We start from the raw sequence: 13882 nt of genomic DNA, 5'->3' as shown, positions 1-13882 counted from the left end.
TGGCGCATGGTATATGCACCATAGAAAGTAAAAAAAAATGTGTGCCACAGCCCACAGATATGGAGTTCCTAATAGTGTAAATTTCTCAAAACTTTTGATTTTTATTGATTTTTCATTTTTGTATGTAGATTTCTTTTGGCATTTTCTTTGGATGATTGGGCTACCACGTGTCTAGAATACAATATTCTCTACTTCCAGGTATTCTCTTAGAATTTTGAAAAACTTCAAAATCTTAGAATTTTGAAAAACTTCAAAATCAAAAAAAAATTGAAGTTTCAAAAAAAAGGGCTACATGTAAGCTACATTTGGGTTATCCTGGGGCCATAAACCATATTATGAAATGCAGTTTGCGGTGTCCCACAACTCAGTTGCACATGGTTAAGTACTCTCTTCATCTATAAATAGATGTCTTAAATTTATCTAAATATTTAGATGTATGTATACACTAAATAATGTCTACCTACATCTAAGATTTAACAAATATAAAACATCTATTTGTGAACAGATGTAATAGGACGGCAGAGTTAGTCGTTCCTCAACCAAAAAATAAAGAACATTAGTGCTCTGAGTCAGTCTTAAAAAATAAACTAAATGTTCCTTAAAGGGAAACAGTTCGTTGGAACATATATAGTACAGTTATATTTGTGTCAGATTGACCTTCATGGCTTCATACATGCAGTAGTGCACTACACGTACGTATACAACCCCAGTCTCCGGCAGCCGTATCATGCAGCTTATGTAAAACCGTTCCAAAAGGCACATCATGGAGACGACTCATCGTGTGGCAGAGTACAAGGATTCCATCGGTTTGCATCAATGCGTACCAGCTAAGTTGTCATCGTGCCCGCGGTCCCTCCACTCTGCTTGCATTCAACAGAACTAGATTTGCCTACGTTCAGAGGTGGAATATTGCTTGGTTTGAGCAACTCTAGCATATCTCCTAAATCGGATAAAATCATAAAATACTCGATATTTTGAATTTAGACTTAAAAAAATTCATTTGAGATCTCATAAATGGTTTAAACCGTAATTCTTTTATACTGCTTCCCGCATGCACACATCTACTTAGAACGGCCTATGTTTAGACATTTCCCGCAAACCTCAAAAATCATGGAGCAACGAAAATTTCAGGACTAAGCCTTTCTACTGTTGCCGCCACCTCCCGTCATCAGTTCGAGCCGCCCCCCGCCGCTGACAAGGTCTCCAACCGATGGCGCGCCATTCACACCTCTCGCGGAGCTCGTGGTGCCTCATATGCTTTCACCACGAGTCCTATGGAGCGCCAACCACGAATCTAGCATAGTGCTCCACGGGAGGACTATCTTGAAGGGCTCAAATTAAATTGCCGCCCCGGCGTTCGTGAGCCACAATGCATCCAATTTTGCCCCCTTCCTCCCGTCTCGAATCGAGGATCCATTACAACTAATGTGACATTATATGACGCTCATTTTGTGACGATACAGCAAAAAAAAACTCAGAAAATAGTCAAATTTTCACAAAATGTAACGTTTCCTTTTACCAAAGCGTCATGGAATGAACATCGTATAATGTCACATCTATTGTAGTGATTGAATTGAGTTAGGTAGTGCTGCGGTTGTCTCTCATCCCGATTCAACCTCTCCGCCCAGGTAGGCGCCGCGCTGCAGATTTGAGGCCGGCGTGCCCAATTCGTTGGCTTTTTTCGGTTTTTCTTGTGTGTTTCTTTCTTTTCTTAGATTCCCGTGTTTAAAAACAGTCTATACAATAAATGTAGAGGGGTACACATACCAACATGAGAAAAAAAACAGCCACTGATATCACAAAATACATGCACTAACGCGAGAAATACACACAGTAATATGAGAAACACACATTAATTTGAAAAATACGCATAGAATTAGAAGGTACAATAAATACGAAAAGTATTACTCCACAAATACTTGGACGGTTTCATTAACAAATTCCAGAGGATAAAAAATAATACTTGGACGGTTCTGTGTTGCGATGCTATACTAGCATTGATTAAATGGACGGATTCCCCACAGATTTGCTACTGCCTCGTTTCAAAAGAAAAGAAAAAACAAAATTGCTAGTGCAGGGAGTACCTTTGAACACCATCTGTGAAGCTGCGAGCCGCATCGCACTCGCACGTACGCTGTGGGAGTGTGGGGTCCCTGTAGGACACGTTACGCGTGCACGTTCGCGTCGCGGTCGCGCGCAGCATAACATGCGCAATGGCAACGCTGTGGATTCGGCTGGGACAGCTAACTGCATGCAGTGTGGCCTTGGGCGGCGGCATGAAACGTTCGCCGCAGATCGCGCGGCCGGTGCTGGGCGGCTGGCCTGCGTGGCGTGAATTGCCCAGCCATCCACAAGGCCACATGCGCCCCAAAAAACAAGGCTTGCTAGAGTGGCCCCCGATCAGAATGTGTGAGAACGTGTCGGCCTGACTATCGGGCACCTCCGATGGATGATGCTATCGAAATCCAAGGGACAAACTTCGCATCGTAAGCTAGACCGGCCTTATAATCTCGGAGTAATTGTCTAGACTCTAGAGTAATCGCAGAGTTTGTTAGCAATATTCTCCACATCTTCATAGGACGCAGCTTCAGTGACTGACTGTGATGCAAAGTCACGAGTGTAAACCCCGCATGCTCCGCCCTCCATGACGGATCCAACTTGCACCGATGTAAATCGACTTTGGCGCGGTTTTCCAGCTTCTCCACGGTGTAGATGGAGTAGCGCGATGAGCTGTTTTTCTTTTGAGAATTAAATCAAATACATTTGAAATTCTAAACATGGTACTCCTTCCGTCCTAAAAAATAAAACGTCTAAAAATTAGTTAAAGTCAAACCGTGTAACTTTAACCAAATATTTTTTTAAAACATCCACATATACAATATTAAATGGGCATATTAAAAAAATATACATTATGGCGAATCAGTTGATATTGATTTCGGATTGTAATTGTTCATATTTTTGTGTATAAACTTGGTCAAACTTAGAAAACATTGACTTCTGAGTAATCTTTAGACGCCTTCCATTTTCGGACAGAGAGAGTATCATACAACAATTAGAATAGTTATTACAACTAGAGCTACATAAATGGTATTACCTCTACCTCTATCTATAAATAGACGTATGAGATTAATACATCTAGATTTAGATAAATCTCAGATATCTACTTATCGACGGAGGGAGTTTTTTTATGCACAACTCGTAACATCATCCTTCACAAATCTGCACGATTTTATTTATGTTTTATTGTTCTGATTAAGATCGTATTACGTTTACTCTAGCCTTTTATTTTCCTCCTTCAACTCTTTTTTTTCTTCTTCCCATTTCTTGTTCTTCTCAACCTGGGATTTCAGTTCGGCCCATATAGCATTTGGGATTTTTTTTTTGGAAAGCCCATAGCCGATGCAGCGTCGCTCCCTGCCTCCCTGGAGGATTTCCGTTCGCTGGAAGAACCAGAGACGAGCTCACCAGCATCTCGTCGCCGCCCGACGCCGTCGCTCCCTCTCCGCCGCCGGTGACACCACCCTCCGGCCGCCGCCAGCACGCCACCTCCGGCCACCGGTCTTCCTCCCCGCCCCGAACCTTCCAGGTCCCCGCCGCCCAGCGCCTCCCCTTCCCTTCCCCGGCCCCCCCCCGAACCCTAGCGGCAGCCGGCAGAGAAGAAGGCCGGCGGCGCCCCACGCCTCCCCTTCCCTTCCGGCGAGTCGCCAACCACTTTGTTGCTTCGGAGATGGGTCGTGGGGTTCTTCTCCCCCACGCGAGGAGGCTGATGCTGCTCCTGCGGCCGACGGGCTTCTCCACGTCCGCCCCCGTCGCTTCTACGCGCGAGCCGCTACACGTCTGCGTCGTCGGCAGCGGCCCCGCCGGATTCTACACGGCGGAGAAGGTGCGGGTCTTCGGTTCCCTTGGTCTTGCCCCTCTTTGGGGGCTGGTTCCTTCGCATATTCATGTCTGTTCTTCCCTTCACGGTGATAGTGATAGAGCGTTTCGGTGCTTTGTTCTGGAGTAGCATTTTTTCCCCTGATTCCAGTTCCATGAAATTCTGAATGCTAAGGTGCAGTCGTAGCCGTGGAATTGTGTATTTTAATAGCGATGATTGTCAAATGTGCTGTAATCTGGAATCTATAGCTCTATAATAAAAGCTCATATTAAACCATGCTCGGGCAACAGTGCATCTGTAGTTGCTCCTAAGATCATAGAAGCAATGCTGCAGAAACAAAAGGTTTGCTGTAATGTACCCCCCATATGAAGCAAGAATAGACACACATGGCATAGTTGCAGAAATAGAGATTTTGGTCTCAATAGAAAGGAAGGCTGTTTTCCTTGCGTATGTTTCAATATGACAGAGAAAATGAAGATGGCTAGGCAAACATTCTTGCGAAGTTTTTCTTGGGAGTTACCTACTTATTTCTGCAGCATTTCCATGCTTATATGAACTCTTCTTTTGGTTGGTGAAGCAGATGCTAAAGGGTCATGAAGGAGCGCAAGTTGATATTATTGACAGACTGCCTACACCGTTTGGCTTAGTTCGTTCTGGAGTGGCTCCAGATCATCCAGAAACAAAGGTGACCATTTCATTTTGTTGTCTTACTGTGAAATTCAAGTCCAGTAAATTTGTATGTAACAGCATCTGCTACCATAACTGCAATAAATTCTGACACGTATTGTTTAGAGCTGCTGTGCTACTTTATAATTCTGCAGTTTCTTGTACAGTGATATTTAGAAAAGTAAAATATTGATTACACCAACATCTATACTAGTTACTTTGTATGCTCATGATTTTATTGTCCCTCTCAATCTGCATAAATATTATAGCACTAAAGGAATTCCATAGAAGATTAAGTTTTCCATATACTTTCAACAGATTGTGGTAAACCAATTTTCTCGTGTAGCTGCGAATGCCCGCTGCTCATTCTTTGGGAATGTGACGCTTGGAAGTGATGTATCTCTATCAGAGCTGCGGAAGACATATGACGTTGTAAGCAGATAACCGTTGATCTATAATTTTTGCCAAGTAGCTATTTTCTGTTACCATGACGTTATGAAGTTCTTTATTGAAAGAGTGCTGATGTAGTATGTCCTCATTAACAGGTCGTTCTTGCTTATGGTGCTGAAAGTGATAGATCATTTGGCATTCCTGGGGAGGTACAACTTAATTTATTTGCTTCCTTCTATTTTATTCCACATTTTTTGATAGGCACAAACTCATCTTAGCTTTAGTAATGGTTTATCATGAATACCACATAAGAGTAGCGATCATTTGGTGGCTACAATGATATTATTGTCATAATAAAGAAACTAGAAAAATTTATCACCCAAGATACTTGCTACTGACATCTTAGCTTTAGTAATGGTTTATCATGAATACCACATAAGAGTAGCGATCATTTATGATGAACACAGAATCGGTATCATCAGAAGAAAACACAAATTATGCACAGATGCTGGAACACTGTTATGTGCTACCGACATAGCATCTAGTGTGCAAACTTGTGTAGTGTTATTATTATCATTTTATTTCTGTTTTGCTTTCTTCGGTTTCGGTTGGTTGTCATATTCCTCATATTGTCTTTTGTATCTAGGACCTCAGGGGAATACATTCAGCTCGAGAGTTTGTATGGTGGTATAATGGGCATCCAGACATGTGTAACTTGGCACCTGACTTAAAAAACACAGATTCTGCTGTGGTCCTTGGACAGGTATCTGAATTTAGTCCTATGAAACGAATCAGTAGATAAACTTTGAACAGTGCATCAACATTTTTAGTCAACAGAAGTATTTCATACAGTAGTTTGTAACTTTCTATACTTGAAACAAATACGTCAGACTCATAATTCAGTTCTAAATTGAGAGATTGCTATTGATCCAATATTTCAGTTAACCTTGAAGTATTGTGTGGCTATAGAAGATATTAAAAGTTTAAAACATTGCCAGCTGCCCATTTCCTTCAATAAAGCAAATATGTTTGAGTTTTCTGAACTCTCTGTGATAGAGAAGTTCATACTTTACTGTGCTTATGTTCCTTCTTTTGAACTGATTATTGTCCCGACAAAACAATTTGTCTCTGCAACTTTTTTTAAGTGACGTCCTCATGTGAAAACGTGACGTCCTCATATGTGAAAATGAGCATAGGTTATTCCATGGTTTGCCAAATTATTATTTTTATCTCTTTTTGTAATGTTTATTTGCTTATGTGTTGTTCACTCTATCAAGGGAAATGTTGCTCTTGATGTTGCCCGTATTCTTCTTCGGTGCACAACCGAGTTGGCTTCCACAGACATTGCTGGTTATGCTTTGGATGCTCTCCGTAGCAGCACAATAAGGTATCCATACCTTTTCATTTGAACACTTTTGTTTGTGAGCTCTTATGAGTGTTAGGATGATAAAAGAAGTTCTTGTGTTGCAATTGTTGGTTAATGTAAAGGAAGGTTTTCTTGGTTGGACGACGTGGCCCCGCACAGGCAGCTTGCACAGCAAAGGAACTACGTGAAATATTAGGTATTTTCTTGTTGCAAAGTTTGTCAGTCTTTGTAGATTCATATTGGCTTATCTGATTGCTCATATTAGATTCGAAAACTGATGTCATGTAGGTTTGAAAAATGTCCACGTTTGTATCAAGGAAGCTGATCTTGTGACCTCACCCGCAGATAAGGTTTGAGCAGTAAATTACCGCAGTAGTTGCATATTTGTAATGGTTGAGTTCACATCTATGGCTTTCTATTTAAATATACCTAGCTCAGCTTCTGAAAACTCGTGAATTTGGGATCAGAATGGATCTCTTTACTGGTACCTGCCCAGCTGAGGCTAGTATTTTTTTGGCTGGGTTTTGTTTATTTTGATCAAGTTTGCTTGTTTTTATGCTCATAAACAAGTTGAAATATGGAAAAACTTTGTTACTAGAACTGTGGCACTACAAAGCATGATACTACCAGTAGGGAGGTTTGCATGGTGTACATGGCTGTTAGGCAACACATAGGACTGGTTAAGGCCGTAGGGTTGAGGAATGACCATTTAAAATCAATAAACTTGTCAATCCTCTTTTATTGTATGCGGACATTAGAAAATCAGGGAACACATGGAACCATAATAGGTTGGCATAGTGATTCTGGAGAAAGTGAACAACTTAACTGATGGATCCTGTTGACAAGTATCAGCATTCTTTGCAAATGTTTTGATCCCTGTTCTGGTTATGCGATGAGAATGACACTGGCCGACAAGTGTCCAATCCTATGCCATTTTTGCAGCTCTTCGGTGTAAATTGTAATATTTACAAACCAACCACTTAATAATATCTGAATCACAGTGCTACAAGACTTCTTACTCGTAATTTGCTGACAACATGCTGTAAATTTACTCTGACGTTCCGTCCACATTCCCATATTTGGTCATCTTGCCTGTGATAGAAGAAAACTTATCTCGTTGCAGGAGGAGATGAGTAATAGTAGAATTAAAAGAAGAGTCTACGAGCTGCTATCAAAAGCCGCTACCGTGCATCAGGAAAAGAGGAATGATGATCGAAAGGAGCTTCACTTTGTCTTTTTTAGAAAACCTACCAGATTTCTCCCTTCAGAAGATGGAACCACAGTTGGTGCTGTGGAACTTGAAAAGACTCTTCTAAAAGGTTAGATGTCAGGAATCTTCTTGATTAATTTCTTCCACATTTTTTTGACAATTACTTTTGTTGGTAATACAGATGATGGAGTGACTGGAAAACAAGTGGCAGTCGGAACTGGTGAGTTTGAAGATCTGAAATGTGGGTGAGTCCTTTAGACGATGCTTTCCTGTTTTTTGATGACCAGTTAAATCTTGGTTCCTAAGGTCTATCTTTTTCTTAGACTGGTTTTGAAGAGTATTGGTTACAAATCCTTGCCAATAGAAGGTTTACCCTTCGACAAATACAGAGGTGCATGTTATTGCTTTTGTTTAATTCCTTGGAGCGTAGACTTTGTTTACTTCCTTCTTTGATCCATAAAAAATCTTTTCAATTATACTTGTAATGATCTTCTGTTCATTGCAGGAGTTGTACCAAATTTGAGGGGCAGAATTCTGAGCAATGAATCAGAGACTGCCACGGTGGAACCAGGACTGTACGTGGTGGGATGGTTGAAGAGAGGACCAACTGGGATTGTTGCTACGAATCTCCATTGTGCTGAGGAAACAGTATGTACCCTATGCTCCTCCATTTATGAAAGGAAAGCAGTATGCACATTGTTATTATTATTTCCTATTGTTGTGGTGCAAAAGTTTTTCAAGCACCCAATTGATAAAATGACTTATATCCTGTAGTGATTGCGGAGTAGTTTTGATTGGTTCTTGTATGTGAAAACATCAGAAAATATTTCCTGAAGTAGCCTAATTCCTTGGGATAGGGCAATTTGTTCAGTGGCAGGTAGTATACCATCTTGCAAATTTAATACGAAAGTTCTCATGTTTGTGTGCAGTGTACATTGTTGTGGAATGGCTTGCCTATTATTGATTCTGAACTGCTTATCATGCACATTAAGGTAGAGCGAACAGACTTCGTGTGAAATTATTGATCTCTTTCAGGTTTAGAGTTGTACACTGTTTCATTTCTTTGGTCTTTGATAATACTTTTAAGGCCAGCACTAGGCATCTGCCAGCTGATTCTGGGGGAGAATCAGCCGGCTCCTCGACCGTCCGATCCACTTAAGTGGTAAATCTGGCACATCCAGTCCTCCCAACAAAAAACCTGGAGCGCAACAATTCTTAGTGTGTATGCAACAATTTCTTCGCTTAATTATCTTTGGTACGTTTTTAGTTCAAATTGAGATCTGACTTGTGGATCAAGTTAGTTGTCCTATGTAAAGGACTAGCATGTACTCGTTTAATCAAGCAAGCAATCCTTATTCAACATATCTGTAGCCTCAGCACCTTCCACATCAAGGTTAGCCATGTCGCCTAATTGTTGAGGCAAGTGCCTTATCCCAGTCTTCAGACCTCTACTCTACCTAAATTATCTCATTGTGGATATAGGTCAGTAAGACATTGGGTGGAACTGCTTGGTATCTTGGCTGTTTTTTGTTATTCCAGAAAACAATAAATATGCAAGTAATTACTGAAGAATAAATAGGTAAAGGTTATCTGGAATCATCAAAATGGTCACAGGTGAATTTTATCCCACAAAAATTTTTCTTCCTAGTGCTTAAAAAAATCTAAATCAACTCGTAGACGTACATGGTGGTAAGAAGTGCGAGCCTGGAAAATTTGGGCCAAACTTATATTCATTTGCGTGGTTTAAAATATTTATTTTATTTGCATATTCTTATAGTTGCTTTATTAGACCTTCTGTTTTTCTGGCACATCATACAAATTGGCATATTTTTGGCCTAAAGGCCGAAGATTCTGACCAAATTCTTATACATCTAAGAAATTGTTCAGTTTGTTCCAAAACTCAAAATGGCATTTAGTTCAAAAGTTAGAACTTGTCAGGATTAACCATTGTATCATATGGCATAATTTGAAGCTATAATTTTAATATTGTCAAATAAGTTGCTAGTTTTCTCAGGTTTGTTTACAGTGTGAGATGTGTAGCAGCTTTTTTGGCAACACAACAATCAGAAATTGGTTGGAGACTTTAGTATGCTCTGTATGTTGTGTTGTAATTATTTGTTGATTAACAGGTGGCTAGCATACTTGAAGATGAAAAGAAGGGCGTGCTTGTGGCCTCATCCGATTCGAAAAGGCAAGGGCGGAAGGGACTACTTGAGATTCTAGAACAAAAGAATACCCGCTATGTGCCCTTCCATGACTGGGAGAAGATCGATTCTAAAGAGAAGACATCAGGCCAGCTGAAGAACAAGCCTAGAGAGAAGATTACAGCCTGGGATGAGCTCCTGAAAGTTGCAAAGGAGGGATAATTGAAGAGCAGTTCCTTGGACAATTTTGGTACCTGGCTTAGACATGTTTAAGAGATCGTTAGCCATGTATGATAAAGATAATAAAGCAAGCAAATTTTCATCTGAGCGTTAGAACATACCACTACGGCAGAGCTTTGCAACTGTAGACGCTCAACAGTTTGCCATATCATAGCATGGCATTGCAATGGTGGTGAGTGGTGACATAAGGTACACATTGTTCTAGTACATGCAAATCAACTCCCTAGGTACATTCTCACTATAAAAAAATTCATGGAAGAGTTTCAGGAGTTGTCCGCGGCAGGTTTCTATTACAGTTGGGTATCTGGGGCAATGTAATCACGGAGGGCAAGTATGCCTATCTCTAATACTGGTACTACCTCCTTGCCAAGAACTACCATGGACCAGTCTTTCTTTGAAATAGTCCTCTCACGCATATTCCTTTACTACCAAAGTAATGCATATCCGGGGTGACTGACCTTTTCAACTTACTAGTTTTCCTTGCCATCTATCAAAAAGCCAATACCGACGCTCGCTTATCAGCTTACTAGTTCAACAGCCAATTCCTTAGAGTATGCCTATTTCAAGCACTGGTATAGAGCTAGCAAGATAAGGGAAAGATAAATCAAGAAGGTTCTCCAGTAGAATAATTCTTGATGCAAGAGATTGCACTATTTAGGTACTTCACTGGCAGGAACTATTCTTTTGCAGACAGCTTATTGAACTCCAAACATTATCTTCTTTTTAGATTGTTACAATAACCCGCAAATTAGATAGGGGCCTAGCCAATAGAAAATTCCCTCTTTATCTGATCCTTTAAATCAATTCCCTTCATTCCTGTCAATTCTTGACCATCTATCTGATAGTTCGTAACAGCTGGGGAGAACAGTTCATTCATTGGTTAGCCTTCCATTCAGGTCGCTTAGTTAGGTATTTGAATCAGCTGGAACGATGTCTCGGAACTCTTCAAGGAGAGGTTTCAGCTCTGCGGGGACTTCGAGGTCTCCGTTTGGGAGGATTACAATTTTTCCCAATTCCTAGCTCTGCTAGTATTACAGTTGGTGCGTAAGGCGGGTTGGAATCTGCATTTTGAACAGGGTCTCATGGGCGCTTCATTACCTACCAAGCTAACCAAAATATCAGGGAATGGATCATTGTGGAGTCCAATGTCAGAACCACTGGAAATTAACTCAAGCAGATGTTAGGAAACATGGCAAAGTAAACTGAAGATGAAAACCTCTCTGAATTTCACTCTGCTTTTCACTTTACAGTTAATCAACCAACATTTTGAAAGTTTATTCTTTCTCTGGAAGCAACGCTACCCCAAGAATAACCAACAACTAGATACATCCCATCATAAATAAATTAGCAGTTACACTCACACACATACACATCGATCAGCCCCATCGCACTCACGCCAGCCATTCCAGAACTGAACCCATCAAGCAAATCAATACTACTGCTAATTACAATCAGTGCAGGATTCGTGGTGTGGCGTAGGGGCCCTTGAGCCACCCGTTGGCGATGGAGCGGTAGGCGGCCTCCGTGAGGTGGATGCCGTCCCAGATGAGGTAGTTCTGGGGATCGGAGCAGGCGCTGGCGCCGGACATGCCGCACCTCGCCTTGTTGTTGTAGTTGTACTTGCCCTGCCCGCCGGCGCCGCAGCACACCTTCAGGCCGTACTTCAACCCTGCATCCGAAACGGTATCAGCAAGGCGATTTCACTAATCAACCAGCATCGTAATGCGTGATCACGAGCGCTTTGTCACGTGAACTGATCAGTGGCGACCCTGAGGGGGCGATTAAAGTAGTGTGCTGGATGAGATATAGTATAATAAAAGATCATGAACATGGGCATGGTATTATTTTTGTGAGCCTGTGTTTTTGGAGCATCTCCCTGTCACATGTACAGTGCTTTAGCACCAGTATTATACACTGTTAGGTCCTCATTTCATAATAACTAGATCATGTGCTTGTTAGATGGCAATTGCATGCCAACTGGTTTGATTTTGATAGCTAGGTATTGATTCCCAAATTATATGGACATAGGTCGTGATGGTCCCCGGAGCATAATTTGACCACTAATTAGCCGAATTGATCGTCTCACTGGTGGGCTAGGAATCCAGGAGACCATATATACTTTGAACCTCTTTGTGCATGCACCTACTCCAAACTTTGGATAAATGTGTAGGCTATGACCCGTGGGACTCGTGCCCTGCTGTCTAGACAAGAACATGCCGTGATCGTCGAAACTTCAACTTTGTCACGGCAACTGGATTCAACTGGCTAGCTAGGACACCTTTGCATGCCTTGTTGCTACAAAGGTGAGGTCTACCGCAGCAAAGATGATGTTCTTGCCTTGCTGCTCTGGACAGCTCCAGATACAACTTTAACACGGATGCTCTTCACATTTAGTAGAATGCAAAAAAAAAAAACTAATGATCACAATAGTACAGTAGAAGGTAGATGGGCTTACCGAAGTTCTGAGGTGCCCGGATCATGTGGATGACCTGTGAGTAGAAATCGGCATACATGATCCTGGTGTGCGGGTAGGTCCTCTGGAGGTTGGACAGGCTCCGTCTCAGCAGCGAGTTGTGGTGGGAGGAGAGGTCGTTGTAGCTCCTGAGGCAGCCGTCGGCGTCGTAGTCGGCGCCGTTGGAGGTGCCGTAGAGGGTGAGGTAGATGGGGAAGCACCCGATGGGCAGCACCCCCGGCACCACCACGTCCATGGCGCCCAGCCGTATCATCGACTCCAGCCCGCGCACGATGTGGCTCACCACCTGCGGCACGTACCCCCGCACGTCGGCCATGGTCCGGCCGGAGAAGAGCGCCGCGTTGTAGTCGTTGCCGCCGAACTCGCCGACGACGAACAGGGACTTGGACAGGTGCCGCTTGCAGTCTACGTGCACATGCAAGATTAATCGATCATTGGTTACTCGAGATTACAAAAATATTTGTATAGTTAAATTAAGCTCGTCGAACTGGTACCCTTGCCGCAGGCGGAGGGGAGGAGCTGGCGGAACCACTGGATCTGCGTGTTGAGGGGGCCGTTGTTCCATATCTTGTCGCTGAGGCCGATGGACTTGAAGAAGTCGAAGTCCATGGTGGTGGCGCCGATGATCGCCATGTTGGCGCCCTTCTTGAAGTCGCCGCCGGCCTTGGACGCCGGCAGCAGCGGCAGACCAAAGTGCTCCGCTGCATGCGCATTCGTACAAACGTTACCATCACGTCCATCTTGTTTTACTTACATATATAGTATGTGCCATTCCAACTTTCGAGGCGAGTGCATGATCGTATCGATGGGAACAAGGAATCACGACGAATGCGTTTGGTAGGAATCAGTACCGAGGAAGTCGATGATGACTCGGCCGTCGGAGCAGCGGCCGGTGGGGCGCTTGAAGAAGGTCTCGCCGTACGGTGACTGCCCCGTGGTGAGCCACGCCGGGCAGCCGCCCACGCACAGGTTGCCGGTGTCCGAGATGGAGTCGCCGAAGCTGTAGATGGCCTCGTACCGCTGCGCTCCGCCGTGCCCGAGCGCGCACAGCAGCACCACGGCGCCGAGCAGCACCGCGCCTCTCATTATCCCCATGGCTCTGTACGGTTCGCACGAGAGGTAGACGATGATGCGTGTGTCTGTGGTTACGGCCGGAGATCCGTTGGGATTTTATAGGCGGGGCTGGGCGTCCGTTAGGACGTCGCCTTCCCCGGTGGACTGCTAGCTCCTGGGGGCGACGTGCTTCCTTCCATATTCTTCCCTTCACTGACGACACCCTAGCTAGTAGCTAGCGCGCGCAGTCTGTCACGTACGCATCTTTACCGATCGATGTTGCCAGATACCTAAAGCGTTTTCGTGTTTTTTCGCCTCTTCTTTTTTCTACTGATGCTTTCCTGGTGAGCACAACACTTTTTGTGTTGATTCATCGACTTGACAGATGAGAATAAAGCCTGTGGTTACTCAGTCGCTAAGGTTTCTCGACGCTACCCCGCATACTATTCAGTCGATCATTGAC

The 13882-nt window shown here is 43.2% G+C and overlaps 2 protein-coding genes across 3 annotated transcripts; one reads left to right on the top strand and one right to left on the bottom strand.

Annotated features, from left to right (window-relative positions):
• The first annotated feature begins 3643 nt into the window (after nucleotides 1-3643).
• LOC124649256 (NADPH:adrenodoxin oxidoreductase, mitochondrial-like) lies at nucleotides 3644-10119 on the top strand. Of its 2 annotated transcripts, XM_047188909.1 has the most exons (13): nucleotides 3644-3883; nucleotides 4458-4562; nucleotides 4862-4975; nucleotides 5089-5142; nucleotides 5580-5696; nucleotides 6211-6320; nucleotides 6422-6495; nucleotides 6588-6649; nucleotides 7423-7618; nucleotides 7691-7754; nucleotides 7833-7900; nucleotides 8015-8157; nucleotides 9639-10119. In XM_047188909.1, exons 1-13 carry the CDS (start codon nucleotides 3728-3730, stop codon nucleotides 9873-9875), a joined length of 1500 nt encoding a protein of 499 aa, XP_047044865.1. In that variant the 5' UTR covers nucleotides 3644-3727; the 3' UTR covers nucleotides 9876-10119. The 2 variants fall into 2 exon arrangements, with proteins under 2 accessions (XP_047044865.1, XP_047044864.1); XM_047188908.1 differs by lacking the exon at nucleotides 3644-3883 and having other exon boundaries at nucleotides 4456-4562; nucleotides 4890-4975; nucleotides 5588-5696.
• A 1083-nt stretch (nucleotides 10120-11202) lies between these two features.
• On the bottom strand, nucleotides 11203-13637 carry LOC124649255 (GDSL esterase/lipase At5g45910-like). The gene is made up of 4 exons (XM_047188907.1): nucleotides 13218-13637; nucleotides 12861-13067; nucleotides 12349-12771; nucleotides 11203-11562 (listed from the first exon to the last, which is right to left on the bottom strand). The coding sequence occupies exons 1-4, from the start codon at nucleotides 13459-13461 to the stop codon at nucleotides 11345-11347; spliced, it is 1092 nt and encodes a 363-aa protein (XP_047044863.1). The 5' UTR covers nucleotides 13462-13637; the 3' UTR covers nucleotides 11203-11344.
• Nucleotides 13638-13882: the final 245 nt, after the last annotated feature.

Source organism: Lolium rigidum, chromosome 4 (assembly GCF_022539505.1).
Source record: "Lolium rigidum isolate FL_2022 chromosome 4, APGP_CSIRO_Lrig_0.1, whole genome shotgun sequence".
Classification (NCBI taxonomy): Eukaryota; Viridiplantae; Streptophyta; class Magnoliopsida; order Poales; family Poaceae; genus Lolium; species Lolium rigidum.
The sequence above is the reverse complement of the archived record's forward strand: the minus strand, read 5'-3'. Positions and strand labels throughout refer to the sequence as shown.

What these genes read in the sequence shown, in the direction of transcription:
- LOC124649256 (XM_047188909.1), top strand. Translation starts at nt 3,728, where the DNA reads ATGGGTCGTGGGGTTCTTCTCCCCCACGCGAGGAGGCTGATGCTGCTC. An exon ending in GATTCTACACGGCGGAGAAG is followed by an intron (nt 3,884 to 4,457) that starts GTGCGGGTCTTC and finishes TTGGTGAAGCAG; the next exon opens with ATGCTAAAGGGTCATGAAGG. An exon ending in GGAACTACGTGAAATATTAG is followed by an intron (nt 6,496 to 6,587) that starts GTATTTTCTTGT and finishes GATGTCATGTAG; the next exon opens with GTTTGAAAAATGTCCACGTT.
- LOC124649255 (XM_047188907.1), bottom strand. Translation starts at nt 13,461, where the DNA reads ATGGGGATAATGAGAGGCGCGGTGCTGCTCGGCGCCGTGGTGCTGCTG. An exon ending in AGTCATCATCGACTTCCTCG is followed by an intron (nt 13,068 to 13,217) that starts GTACTGATTCCT and finishes ATGCGCATGCAG; the next exon opens with CGGAGCACTTTGGTCTGCCG. An exon ending in CCGGGCACCTCAGAACTTCG is followed by an intron (nt 11,563 to 12,348) that starts GTAAGCCCATCT and finishes TTTCGGATGCAG; the next exon opens with GGTTGAAGTACGGCCTGAAG.